Below are 15,122 nucleotides of genomic sequence, written 5' to 3'. Positions count from 1 at the left end.
TAGCTACCTGCCGCAGAGAGTAGCTATGTGTAAATCACCTTTGCCACATCGTACCATGACTGCATGATGAGCAAATCAATCAGTTAGTCAGAAACAATGACAAAGTATTTTTGAAATGAGGGACAATAGTGCTTTCTGACGGTCAAGCGTGCGATTCCGACTGAGATGAAGTTGACTGAGGTCAGCTGGAATAATGGAAGCCGATTAGTTACAGTGATTACCACAAGTTAGGGTGACCAGACGTCCCCGATTTCCGGGGACAGTCCCCGTTTTTGGTTAAAAAGAAACGTGAAATATTTTACATGGCAAAAAAAGACAGGGCAGCAGAGCTTACCGGTTGACGTCTCAATCGCGCTGTGCTTGTTTTTGGCCAACAGAGGGGGCTGCTCACTATAGCATCATTCACTCTACTGTCAATTACTTATGTTCGTTTAGAGAAACTGCTGTGGGAAACTCGGACACAAGCAAGCAAGTGTCAAGTGAATCCACAACATCACCACAAACGTCTTTTCGAGACAGGTGTCAATCGTTTTAGATACTAGCTAGTGATGTTACAAAGTCACAATTTATTATTATTAAATAGATAGATGATCTGCTCTATAAGGTTTAAAATAGGTTATTCTAGCTAACGTTAGCTATGTAGAGGTTAGCTAGCTACTGTCTAGGTTATAAAACTTCCACATATAACACAGGCAGAGGATGGGCTATTTTGAAAATATGATCATATTAAATGAATCCACAATTAATTATGAGAATATTTGTTTGTAGATTACAATTTGAATGATTTGACAAAACAAGGCTTGTGAAAATATATTTCGAAATCTTTATGGACAACATTATATTTTCTGTTAGAGTGGAGGGATAGGACCAGTGGCGTTTTTATATGTAAAAGATTTCAAAATATAGGATACATACCAGTAAAGCTACAAAACACCCTGTTGCTACTGATGTGTTTATTTAACACATCAACAAACAGTGTGGCTCCACAAAACACTTTTAACAACAGAGTGGCTTGCTTCTACCAGGTACACATACTGGGGAGAGAGAGAGAGACATTCTTGTGTAATTGCTCTCCTTCACTCTCACACACATGTAAAATTACCACTGTCACATTTACAAACCTAAATTAGGAATGCAACCAAGCTCAGAACCAATGTGCCTACAGGGCCATACGCCAACAGCAATGAGCTCAACACCACTGAAGGCCACAACAAAGCGCAAAGACAACTTTTTAGGGATGCAGATCCATTCTATGACAACAACCTTAATAGATAAGCATGGACACACTGACACTCGTCACCATCTATATCAATCGATCCAGCACAAAAATATGACCAATGCACGTACCAGCACCACCAAGGCAGGATGATAAAATATGCTTTCACTCACCAAGGCTGAGGGCTCACTTGAAGAGAAAGGTGGTGAGGCGGTTCACCCTCTGGGCAAACTTCCTCTGGGAATGAAGTCATGTAGCTGCTGAATCAGCTGGCTTTCTAGGGACAACATGGCCAATGCGTTGAGTCGCGGCTGTCCCATGGTATTGCGAGTGAAGGTTTTTACCCTCTTCAAGGTGGAAAAGTTCCTCTCTGTCTCGGATGTCGTCATAGGTGTTATGATAATTTTCAGCAGAGTGACGGTCTCAGCAAAAGCCTCCTCTAGGTTGTTCTCATGGATGGATCTTAACAGAGACAGGGCCGTCTTTCCAGTGTGAAGCTCAGTGTGGCGGTAGAGTGGTCTGCTCAGACTTCAACTTTTCCTCGTTACCTAGAGGCCATAGTTTCACCGCACAGTCAAGCTCAGATGTAAGGAATGACAGGACAAATTGTGGGAAGAGCGAGCTGTCAACCAGCTTGGCAGTGATCAGGTGATCACTTTGTGAAAACCTCTGCTCCTCCTTGGAGATGACTGTCACATGTCTCCTTCATCACTGGCGCTGTGTTGGTTACTCGTTGGCCTGGCTCGTCTGTTCCATCATGAACGGTGGCAGCCCATTCATCAGTTTGCTTCAGCATTTTCTGGACATTCTCCTTGAAACGGGTGAGCACACTGCTAATCCCAGATGAATCAAAGCTCAGTTTTTGCTGAGTGTTGTATAAAACATCAACTTCTGGCATGAGGAAGAAAAATTCCAGCAGCTGCAGAAAGGCTCGGCCCCAGAGTTTTTTTGACAGGCCGTATGCCTCACATATGCTGGGCTCATCCAATCCTGGTTGTATGCGTATGTCATCCATACACAGGAGCAGCGCAGTGCAGTTTTCCCAAACTGCATTGACAGTTCTACTTTTAAAGTTCCATCATACAGCGGGTGGCCTTGTAATGCGTCTCTGTGTTGCTTCAGCAAGTGCTGCAACACATTTTGGATCTCCAGAGAAAAAGGTGGCAAAAGCAATAAAATCAGCAAAAAACACCTTAAGGATGCTCATCCTTGCTGAACAAAGTTGCTGCAAGGTCAGGTTCAGCTCGTGAGCATAGCAGTGAACAAACTGGACATGGGGGTATGTCTCTTTCATTAGCGTCTGTACCCCTCTGACGTTTCCACTCATTACAGCCGCACCATCATAAATCTGAGCTGAGATCAGCATTTCTCCCAGCTTCAATGGTTCCAGCACACCCTTGAGAGGCCGAGTCCAGTATTATCTCCAAAACTCCAAAAACCTCTCTGTCACTGTATTGTCAGGCAACATGTATCGTAACAGAACCACCATTTGTGATTTGCAGGAGACATCAGTTGTCTCATCTGCCTGTATGGTAACAAATGATATCTCGTCCACTTGTTTGGCTATCTCCTCCCTGTACACTTCATACATACAGTCTAACAGTTCATTTTGTACAGTGCTAGATGTCCTTTTGAATATGGGCTGAGCGTCATAATGCCTCTGAAGTCTCTAATCGCCCTCACACATAGTATCGAAAATGCATCAGAATATTCCAGGATTCAGGGAGTCCACAGGGAGGGCACTCGTTGTGCCCCCGCAGTGTGGTTTCACATTTTCCAAACAGTTTAAAACATGTTATGATCCGACTGAGAACGTACCTGTTTTCCTCCACCTGTTTGTTATGCTGCTCAATGGAGCGCCTGTATGCAATGTCAACTTGGGCTGCGACATTTACACTTCCAAGTAAGCCCAATTTCACAACACTGTCCAGATGAATCTTTGTAACCCGTCCTCGACCAAGTACCATCTCCACCAAATAGCAGACATGGAAAACTGAAGAATGCATTCTTTTGTATGCTAACCCTTAGCCACTTATTCTTCAAAAACCACTCCACTTTAAACCTGCGGTTACTTTTACCAGCAGTTTGAGTGATGACAATATCCAGTGGCTGATGGGCACCAAGTCACTTTACTTCAAGTTTCTCCTCCAAACTAAGGGTTTTCAAACCGGTGCTTGAGTATGAAATCAACTTCATTCATTCAAGTTATCTGGCGTTTGTGAGGGTAACAAGCTAGCTAAGACAATCTACCCTATTTGCTAATCTTGCCGACTAATGTTGGCGCCAGAAAGACAGACAGCCAATCAGGTCTTAAATATGAAATTACGCTGTAGTGGGGCTACCGGCTGTCAGCCCCACTTGGCATCAAATTTGTGTGATCTACATTGATCACACTAACATTCTGAGCATGCGTATTAATATTTTCACACATACAATGTATATTGCATTGTGAGAGAGGGGCTAGCCCCACATTCACGCTTAGCCTATGGCCACTACTGCAAACTTGAATCGGCAGAACACAGTCTGAAGCAGCAAGGCAGGGATCAATGAACATTAAATAAAATCCTAACACAAATGATTTAGGAAGATGTTATACTCATAGATAATAAATTATCTATGAGTGTCGTTTTTTCATACTATGAAATATTTCTGTTACGTTTTTCTTTTCTTACACTCAATACATTTGAGCTCAATTTGCCTCCATAAAGAACTGTGAACTGGAAGAGAACTATACTTAAAACTGTCTCAGGGTAGTTAGCAGTCTGGGGCTAAGCATGGCAAAGTGGCAAACTGACCCTGTCTCAAGATTGCTGCAACAATCTATGTGCCAGGAGGTCTAGGATCAGTGTATTCTGTCTCTATCGCCCCAGTCTTGACTGGTGTGCTGTCAAATCTACCTCTCCAGACGACTCCTAGCTGTCCCTGAGCAAAGTCTACCTGGTTGTGTTGCTGAGCTAGATTCTGACTGACAACTCTTGCTATTGCTGCCCACAGCCCACCTGGTTGCATTGGTATTTTTATCTCAACCGCTTAATGTTTGCCTAGAAAAAACTGACTGACATTGACATTTACTCCTGAGGATTAGGTCTTTTTGACCTGCAGGTCATTCGAAAATTTGAATATCTTGATAAATGACGTGCCCTTGAAAACACATGTACTCTAATAATCTCCACAGGAAAAAGATTATTAGCCACACCAACTATTATGCCTCAACATCTTATTGCTTGCTCTCTGGTTGTTTTAGACTAGAATCTCTATAGACTCATTGTGATAACTGCTGATGTAAAAGGGCTTTATAAAATACACATAATTGATTGTGTGAAATATTATAATTTTTTTTTATGACATTAATGGACAGTATTGAGGGAATGGTTTAAAAACAAATAGGAGCATTATCAGCTGTATGTGTGGGGAACATGTTATTAAAAACAGTTTGTGTTTCCTCCCACAAAACCATAGCATGCTAGCTACGCACGGTACTAAATTTGCAGCTTTTTTACAGAAAGAAAATTAATGCAAAAGGAACATTTCTTTTTTGGATGCATTTGAACAAATTCAATAACTACAAGCTATACAAATACAATTTGCAGCACGGTAAATATATTTTCTGAAAGCCCATTCATGTTCTCTTCATCTCTTATCCAGTATGTCCCTGGATTTTGCTGTTGCATTTGATCAGACATAGTAGCTATTCTTCTATTCTTGTACAAAGTACATTCTTAACTTTCCCCAAATCGCAGACTGTAATTAGTTACTTTATAAGACTTAATTTATATTAGGCATCTTGGACCAATTCCTAGTCTATCAGTGTCTCCAGACAACCAGGTGAGGCTGAAAAAGCGAGTCTGTTTTGCTGCCACAAGTCCTACTTCTTTGTTTAAATGCTGTAAAGCTCTTTGTATTTTTAATGAACTCTAATAGCAATCAAGGAAGGTTTTAATTAATCTACATGCAAAAAAGGTCTGCACATTTAACTAATAGGAGTGCCTGGGTGCTGTCCCTGGATATAAAATTGTGACATTCTGACAGGAGGAAAGGATGGCAGGCAAGAGTAAAAATTGAGGATTTAATTGCACCAGAGATGGCAATTAGTAGGAGATTTAAAAAGTAATTTTCAGTGGTAGGCAGGCAGGATTCATTTAGTGGTGGTCTTAAGTGCAGATGCAGGACGAAGGTCACGTCATTGTGGTCATTAGTCTCTGATAAAGATGCTAATGTACGGCTTGACTTACTCTATTCTAGGGTTGGGCGGTATATCATATACTATACCAGTATTAATTCACAGGCTGGTTTGTGTTTTTACTTTACCTCCTATAACAGAATTTCAATGTTACATTTGTTTTCAATGATATGCCACTCTAAGGCATGTATTGTCAGTTTATTTAAGTTTTCGTATTATTCTATTTAATTGTAATAGTATGTATAGTTCCATCAACCGAGGTACTCAAAACACTGAGTGGGCTCCCAGTGAATCTCAAATCACAACCTCGCCCCTATCAACTTACTCTGAGGGACTTCTATTATCACATGCTGCAGACAAAACTCTGAGGGTGACTACCAAAGAGCGGCAAAGGATCAATAAACCCACAAACTTCAGGAGAGACCAAGACACACCAGTGACTTTAAAGCAATAAAACAAGCCATTGAACAATTTATTAAACAATGAAACAAGCATGAAATTAAAAAGGAAAAAAAAAACTTTTGGTTTACAAGGTATAAACCTTAGTACTGCTTCAACATTTAGGAGATATTTCAATCAGAAATAAACAAACCATGCTCTATATAATTATGCAAGCCTGTCCAATCTTTTGTGTAAAGCATAGCAATAACTCAGTGCTTTATGGAATTCCACAAGTGGACACTACAGCAGTTCTGTTCTGCTCATACTACATACTGTACTTGAGGGGCAAAGAGAAAAAATGTAATTGCGTTAGCCTTGAACCTTTCAAGCTAATCTCATTCCTATGAAACTGTACTATGGCCTGCCAGGTCAATAATTAAGAAGTTCAGAAAAAATTGAAATGTGGTAAAGCTTCCAGGTAGAGGACACAAGTGGCCCCAGGTAAGATGTTTGGAGAGGCCAAGAAGTATCCAAAGGCCACAGTTGGAGAGTTACACAACTTTGTTATATATTAGGAATTAAAAACTACAATAACATGCCAACTGCATGCCAGTTGCCTATTTCTAAGGGTTGCCAGGGAAAAAATGCCTTATTGAGAGCACCCTACAAATGTTAGTGTTTGGTGACTGCTAAATGGCATTGCATTTAAGTTGGAATTTGGTGTTATAGCCAGATGAAACCAAAAAAACAGGTCTCTGAATATGCACACCAGCTGTCGGGTTGGCACTGAAAGAAGAATAGAAGGATGCATATGTTGAAAACAACCTCATAATTTCTGTAAGATATAGCAGTGGATCTTTAATGTTATGGGGCCAATTCTCTGGTCCTGGGACCCTTGTTAAGATCAGTTGTATCATGAAATGTAACAAATACCAAAACATTATTTCATAATCCATCTGCTAGGAGGGTGAAACTTGGCTGGATGTGTAAATACATTTTCCCAGACTTTGTCTTTCAGTTTGCAATTTGTGTTGACTTCACTCATGCAATGTCATATCCATGATTACAAACTAATTGAACTGATATACAAATCAATGTAGATTTTGCCTTGTATCCACAATTACTAGCCAGCCGAATGCATTATTATCATGTGTTTTATTTGAGTCATATTAATTACAGGTGCTGTTCATAAAACTAGAATATCATCAAAAAGTTTATTTATTTCAGTAATTCCATTCAAAAAGTGAAACTTGTATATTATATTCATTCATTACACACAGACTGATATATTTCACATTTGTATTTCTTTTAATTGTGATGATTATATTTGACAACTAATGAAAATCCCAAATTCAGTATCCCAGAAAATATGAATATTACTTAAGACCAATACAAAATAAAGATTTTTAGAAATGTTGGCCAACTGAAAAGTATGAACATGAAAAGTATGAGCATGTACAGCACTCAATACTTAGTTGGGGCTCCTTTTGCCTGAATTACTGCAGCAATGCGGCTTGGCATGGAGTCGATCAGTCTGTGGCACTGCTCAGGTGTTATGAGAGCCCAGGTTGCTCTGATAGTGGCCTTCAGCTCTTCTGCATTGTTGGGTCTGGCGTATCGCATCTTCCTCTTCACAATACCCCATAGATTTTCTATAGGGTTAAGGTCAGGCGAGTTTGCTGGCCAATTAAGAACAGGAATACCATGGTCCTTAAACCAGGTACTGGTAGCTTTGGCACTGTGTGCAGGTGCCAAGTCCTGTTAGAAAATGAAATCTGCATCTCCATAAAGTTGGTCAGCAGCAGGAAGCATGAAGTGCTCTAAAACTTCCTGGTAGACGGCTGCGTTGACCTTGGACCTCAGAAAACACAGTGGACCAACACCAGCAGATGACATGGCACCCCAAACCATCACTGACTGTGGAAACTTTACACTGGACTTCAAGCAACGTGGATTCTGTGCCTCTCCTCTCTTCCTCCAGACTCTGGGACCTTGATTTCCAAAGGAAATCCAAAATTGACTTTCATCAGAGAACGTAACTCAGCAGCAGTCCAGTCCTTTTTGTCTTTAGCCCAGGCGAGACGCTTCTGACGCTGTGTCTTGTTCAAGAGTGGCTTGACACAAGGAATGTGAAAGCTGAAACCCATATCTTGCATACATCTGTGTGTGGTGGTTCTTGAAGCACTGACAACAGCTGCAGTCCACTCTTTGTGAATCTCCCCCACATTTTTGAATGGATTTTGTTTTACAATCCTCTCCAGGGTGCGGTTATTCCTATTGCTTGTACACTTTTTTCTACAACATCTTTTACTTCCCTTTTACTTCCCTCCTTGTACAAGGTGTCAATGGTCGTCTTTTGGACAGCTGTCAAGTCAGCAGTCTTCCCCATGATTGTGTTGGCTATAGATCTAGACTGAGAGACCATTTAAAGGCCTTTGCAGGTGTTTTGGGTTAATTAGCTGACTAGAGTGTGGCACCAGGTGTCTTCAATATTGAACCTTTTCACAATATTCTAATTTTCTGAGATACTGAATTTGGGGTTTTCATTAGTTGTCAGTTATAATCATCAAAATTAAAAGAAATAAACACTTGAAATATATCAGTGTGTGGAATGAATGTATACATTATACAAGTTTCACTTTTTGAGTTACAGAAATAAATCTATTTTTTGATGATATTCAAATTGTATGACCAGCACCTGTTTATTGTAGTTATGAGAATCTTAAAAACGGCTAATGCATATTTTTTGATAAAGGGTGACAATGTGTATGACATCAGCCCATAAATATAATTCACAGCACACCTGTAACAAATAGAAAACATGAAGAGACTTTCTGGTTGTCTGAGCGACCAAAGGTTCTTATTGAAAAGGAAAAGAAAACATCAAAGATGCCTCCATCACCAATCCTCGTCAGGCTGGTGTCAAACTTATTTCAGCTTTAAATCGATGCCATTGCAGGTGGGATACCCCTGTAGGACCTAAATTACCGGGTACAGGAAGTTCATTTAGTTCTTATTCTGGACCTTCCCTCACCTGATGAACACAGCCAAGTACTGGTCAACACTGAGAATTACATTTACTTTACTGCACAATGATTTGCTTTGGAATATCTAGCCAGCATAATATGGAAGTTAGCTATTGTTTTGGCTACATTACCTCAAGCAGCTCTGCAGGTTTTCTGCTCTGCCAATGTTGGTTGATTGGATTCTTTCTTTAAAGTGGTGGTTAGCACTGATTGATTAGCATACAGTTCTAATGTTTGACAAACAGGCAACCTCATAAATCTCTGATTGTAATTAAATAATCTGTCTGAATGTACTGGGCTGGCTAGGGTTTGTAGGTATGTCAAACCCACTAGCAAGCAACACAGGCGCTTTCCACCCACCAGTGCTGGATCTTGGTGAGTTGATACTGATTTAGCTAGGCTACGTGTGCGCACACAAACACATACAGACACACATTTTAACTATGCAGCAGAGTACTTTGTTCACAATGTTAATAAGTTAGAATAGCTTAGGCTGCTGTGACTGCTGTTAACAATTGGTGTCGTGTGCTTAGCCTACACATTGCATTAGGAATTGTATTTTATGTTTTGTTTTTTTTAGCCTGCAATTGCTTTAGTCTAGGTTAAAGCTAATTTACTTCATATTATGTATCCATGAGAAGTGCACTCAACAAATTAAATATTACTATTAGGAAATAAATAATATAGTCTTTGGATATTCAGTTTTAGCTTCAGAAGGAATAGCCTAGCTTTATTTGTCCAACATGCTAATAATTGGAAATGTACTTTTGTGGTGATATACACCCCCACAAGGAGTACTATAAAAACAAATAGTACATAGTCTAATTTATTTTGTATGTCCATTTTGTGACACACTAAAGATGTGATTTTGCATGCAAATGTAATTCCCGCAACACTAGAATCACCCTGTATTGTCTTAATTGAACTGGCAGAGGAGTTGCTGTGTTATTCGTTTAACTTAGGCTACAGTTTGACAATAAGAACAGCAACCCATTTATTCAGTTTTACAACTGCACAGAGCCCTATGAGATAGCTACAGTCCTCTTTCTCACTTAAGATTCCTCAAGTTATGTCACCACAAGTAACAACAGTGCATTACTGAAAACCAGACCCAAACTATATTATGACTACAAAAAAGTAATCAGTTTCTACATGTAAAGTCTACATGTGGTCAATAACTAATAGCTAACTGTCCTATTTTTGTGTGAAACTGATCTTGTGACACACCTATATTTCACAAGCCTGGAAAAAATTACATCTGTACAGAGCCAGGTCATCCTAAAACCTTTCTTCCAAGAAATGTCTTCAGTGTTCCAGACTAAGCCACAACTATAGGGCCCTTCTCCTTTTTTCCAAAAAAGCTCTCAATGTCTTATTATTTCTCTGTGTCAGCACAAAAACTGAATCCTAGTTAGTTACATAGTGTACGGTTAACTAACAGTTTATATTCAGCCAGTAAAGTACTGAACGTTAATGTAAAATTAACCCTATATTTCCCTTTTGGTCAAGACTAGCCAGTATGATTGTAGTAAAACACGAGTTTCTGTACTAGCTGTACCACACATGATGCAAAATAATTTGTATTGCCTGTTAAAGGCATGAATATGTCTCAACACACAAGCAGTAGACAACATCAACGTTTCAGAAGAGTGATGATGTGTCTAAAGCCTGTACATTCCATTTAACAAGGTAAAATGGAATGTACAGCAGTAAACAGTGAAATAACCTATGGATGTTAACATGATATCTATAATTTGTTAGCTGAACACGTGGATTATTTTAACTCACTGTAATATACATTCATTAAAACAAATAATTTCTGATCACTTCCTCCTATATGCTGAATTTGTGACTGTAATCGCTAAGAAATGCCATAGAAAACATAATATAGGGGATGTATAATAGAAACCCGATAACTACACTTCAATAGCAGGTACAGAAAAAATCTAACATAAGCCTGTTAGGCAGTAAGACCGTAGACATCCATTGCATGAGTATGACTTAAGAAATCAAAATAAGTACCATTCATGTGGTTTGCAGAACATTAAGCTTGATATGTAACCATCCTAGTGTATGCATTCCAAAAAAACAGCACAACAACAAACTGCATCCACTATGATTCACAGAATAACATTTGCTCCAACAGCTAATCAAGGACTTTGTTCAAAGTGCAAACCCTAAGCCAATCTCTGTTCCAACTTAATAAAATTACACCATGAAGCAACTTCAACAGAGCGTTATTTCAGTTGTCTTGCCTGTGATAAGGCAGACTTTTTTAACTATTGAGTTTTCTCCCATACGCAAGTAGTGGGCAAGACAAAGATCTGGGCCTATTCATCTACTAACTTAAACCATATACATAGTAGGCTATTGGTAAAGCTCCTTATTTGTTAATGGTTGAAAACAATGTAGTCTACTCTGTTTCAAATAATTCGATATAGCATAAATGCAAGAGGGTAATGCAGGATCTGAAAGTTCAAAATAATAATTTCACATGTTCTTATACCTCGATATCCGGAAGATCCTTGCTCAGCATTCTTGACATTTCCTTTCGAATAAATATATTTAGTTAAAGTATAAAGGGACGTAAGAAACGCTATCGGTATACTGTTTGATTTCTAAACTGAATGTGTACAGATTCGCTACAACAGTTTCCAGCAAACCACTAAGAGTTGTCATTCGAGTTCGCTTAAATGGCAAATACCATAAAGTAGCAGAAGTTGGAAACTCCTGATTTCACAGGTTACAGTCGATTACGCTGCTCATTTGGAAGGCGTTTCTTAGCAAGGGGGCAGGGTCCAAGATGTCGCCTATTAATTTTCAATGCGATCCACTCACTGTCGCATATGTCGATTCATGGGCGCTGCCATTAAACTAGCTCCAGTTTCACGAGCCCATTTCCGGGGAAAGTTAGCACATGTGCAGTAGCACTGGAGCCCAACCGAGCCCGCTTGAGCTAGGATGTACATTCCAGCGCGAGCTTCTGTAGCGGTGCAGATTGGAGGGGAATCTCGCGGAAGGTGAACATTCCTCGAGTCGACCACTCAACCATTGGAAAAAAGGCAAAGGTTGGTGCTTGCAGGTACGTTTTTCGGACTACGAGGTGTTAGCACTGCCTTGAACCACAAAATAACATGTTTTAAAATAAAATAGAAACCAGGTGAGACCAGGGCTGCTCAATTAGAACCTAACCTTGGTAGCTCTATGTGTACAAGATTTGAAAGTCCAGCTCCACATGCAGATAACCAAGAATAACTTTATTTGGACACAAATAATCAGTTTATCCATCAATGCAGTAGCCTTCATTAAAGAATGTTTGCAAACATATAGATGTATACTTTTGATTAAGGCCTTCTAGTATCAAATTATAAATTCACAAGGATTATAAGCCACTCATCAGTTGACTCCTTAAGTCCGACTATGTGACCATGTCCAGAAACCATTTACAGTAGCATCAGTTGACTCCTTAAGGCCGACTATGTGACCATGTCCAGAAACCATTTACAGTAGCATCAGTTGACTCCTTAAGGCCGACTATGTGACCATGTCCAGAAACCATTTACAGTAGCATCAGTTGACTCCTTATGGCCGACTATGTGACCATGTCCAGAAACCATTTACAGTAGCATCAGTTGACTCCTTAAGGCCGACTATGTGACCATGTCCAGAAACCATTTACAGTAGCATCAGTTGACTCCTTATGGCCGACTATGTGACCATGTCCAGAAACCATTTACAGTAGCATCAGTTGACTCCTTAAGGCCGACTATGTGACCATGTCCAGAAACCATTTACAGTAGCATCAGTTGACTCCTTAAGGCCAACTATGTGACCATATCCAGAAATTGCTTACCATCAGATTTTTTCTGGGTAGGGAATCACACAGATAGAGGTGTAATTTAAATGTATGAAGCATTTGAGGTACAACATTATTACATGGAAGTGGGCTTATTTTTTTTATTTAAAAACACATCCTAGTAGTGTCCAGACAATCAAGTATGAAAGGCAAAGGCTTGGCCTGTCATGAAACTGAAACCTGTGGAAAAATATGATGTAATAGTATTTAACTCTTTAATAGTAGGCTGAAAAAGCCCACCACCATGTAATTTAAGACACCGTTTATTTGATTTGTCTTAAATAATTTAGCTGTCAGGTAACATAGACAATTGTAAACTTACTACACATTCTCACGTTTGAAATCTCCTAGATAGCTACCTAGGTAAAAACCATCATAAGTGATTTTGAAAGCTAAGAATATCTACTTAATGCAAATTTGAAGCTGACTAAGGTTTCTTTACTAGCTAACAGTAGGCTACTGTAAAATAGCTTCCATTGTAACACAGATTCTCAATCAACCTGCAACTAATATTGTATGCACAAGCATAATTACAAACCCATAAAACAAGTTAAACTGCTGAATCCTAGGCTGCTACAAGTCCAAACAATTGGTGCAGTTGATGGCAACAAATGCAGGCATCTTCAGCTTTTAATGCTTGTTGCTTTGTCTCGAATTGTAACAGGTGCTAAAATGCCTTGGGTAATCTATTTTCACGAGATAACAATCGAATGTGTGTGTGGGTGATTTTTGCTTTTTATTCTGTGTGTGCATGTGACTCAAAATCTAAAACGTTAATACATTTGTTTGTGAGTGATGAAATAATATTCAAAGAGAATTAATTGAAAAATTCAAAGGATATTTATTCACAAAATAAGTATCAGAGAGGGTCATTTTGGGAATTTTGAAAATTGACTTCTCTGGGAGTTTGTATTAGAACAGCCTTTTTGGGCTCGATAAACCTTTAATTGGCGTTCTTCCCCACGGTAACTTTGGCCCCTTGGCTCCCAGTCGAAAAGGGTCTATTTGGGGCCTGCAGGGAACGCCCACAAAATAAGATACGCGAAAGGGAAAAAACGCTCATGGAGAACACCGCCCACTCGTTTAATTGGTTCCTCAACTCTGTGGGCCGCCCTTAAAGCCTGGGCATGCTTCGTTGTTATGAGGGCATGCTTCCCATTCACAATGCTGTGGGAATTTCTTTGAGTTCCTACTTCCTCAAATTGTGTTCAATTGAAAAATGAAAAAAGAGGCGGGGCAGCAATATTGCTAGGGGACAGAGGATGATGAGCTGAGATGCGATCTGCCAAACCAGTCTCAAAGAACAGACAGTGGTAGCCAAACAAATAGGGAAAAACACCAAAGAAAACCCTGTAGTGTCAAGCTAACATCTATGGAATGCCGTTTGGGTTAAGGGGCAGTATTTATCCAATTTGGCTCAAAATGGTGTCGTAAAGGTCTAAGCTTTTTGAATTGTTTTGTTTTGGTCTTCTTTCAGGGTGTTCATGTGCACAACATTTCTACAGAATGCAACTCAAATTATATTAACTGAATGCTGTGCCCTTTAAATCATTAATTAGTCAACACTGGCTGTCCTGAATTTAGACATAAACAAATACACATCATACCATCACTGCCCCTATCTGCCATTTGACATATTTGGCATGTCCTATGAATTCGGATATCATAGATTTTGTTATACTATCTTGTATGTTCCCCTGGGACAAGCATGACTTGACATGACATTTTGAGATATATACCTTGAAACTCAATAGTCATAATTTCAATACAACTAGTACTTATTAGTTAGTAACTATCCATTTGTTAATATCCTTTGCAGTAAGAAAATATAAAAACTGTTATAACCTGCCACTGTTTTTGCTTAATATTCTTCCTTTGACAAGCACAGTGCAGAACACAGTAGATGGAACATGGCAGTGTGAGTATGGTCCAGTACACTAAACATATTGTTTATTGATCCCTCTGTGACAGAAACATAATGGAGTCCAATATGTTTTAATTTGCTAGGCAGATGTTTTAATGCAAGCAGCTAAGTCAGTTGATTACCATGCCAACCCATCAACCTGCTCATGTATAAAAAGAACAAATAATGGATGAGGTGTCATTGAAGATTCTAACCACATTTAATCCACGCATTGTTTGGCGGATCGTTCGATTAGGCAGAATGACCAGTTATAAGCATTTCTTTTTTCTCTTTACACAGGTATAGGTGTAGAGTTGCTAAGCCTCTTCAGATCTGAGAGACATGTACACATTACACTGAATCAGCTCTAGATGTATTACAGTGTATTACAAGTCATTATACAATGTGTGAAAATAAATGTTTGTTTATCTAACTTTTCCCTAGTTTTGTCGAATTCACTCTATATACTATCTTGCTAAACATGCGCTGCCATCTGTTAAAATGTGATATTCTGTGGCAGCTACTATGGAGAATGGGGACTGTCAACTCTGGAAAATGTG

The 15,122-nt window shown here is 39.3% G+C and overlaps 1 protein-coding gene across 1 annotated transcript in view; it reads right to left on the bottom strand.

The window, feature by feature from the left end:
* The window catches only part of dpyda.1 (dihydropyrimidine dehydrogenase a, tandem duplicate 1), a 198,477-nt gene extending 186,809 nt beyond the window's left edge, over nucleotides 1-11,668 (bottom strand). The window contains exon 1 of the mRNA XM_010891133.5: nucleotides 11,310-11,668. Coding sequence (XP_010889435.2) covers nucleotides 11,310-11,348 — 39 coding nt within the window. The 5' untranslated portion in view covers nucleotides 11,349-11,668. The remainder of the gene's footprint in view (nucleotides 1-11,309) is intronic.
* Nucleotides 11,669-15,122: the final 3,454 nt, after the last annotated feature.

Source organism: Esox lucius, chromosome 21, assembly GCF_011004845.1.
Source record: "Esox lucius isolate fEsoLuc1 chromosome 21, fEsoLuc1.pri, whole genome shotgun sequence".
Lineage (NCBI taxonomy): Eukaryota > Metazoa > Chordata > Actinopteri > Esociformes > Esocidae > Esox > Esox lucius.
Note: the sequence above shows the minus strand (reverse complement) of the source record. Positions and strands in the feature narration are given on the sequence as shown.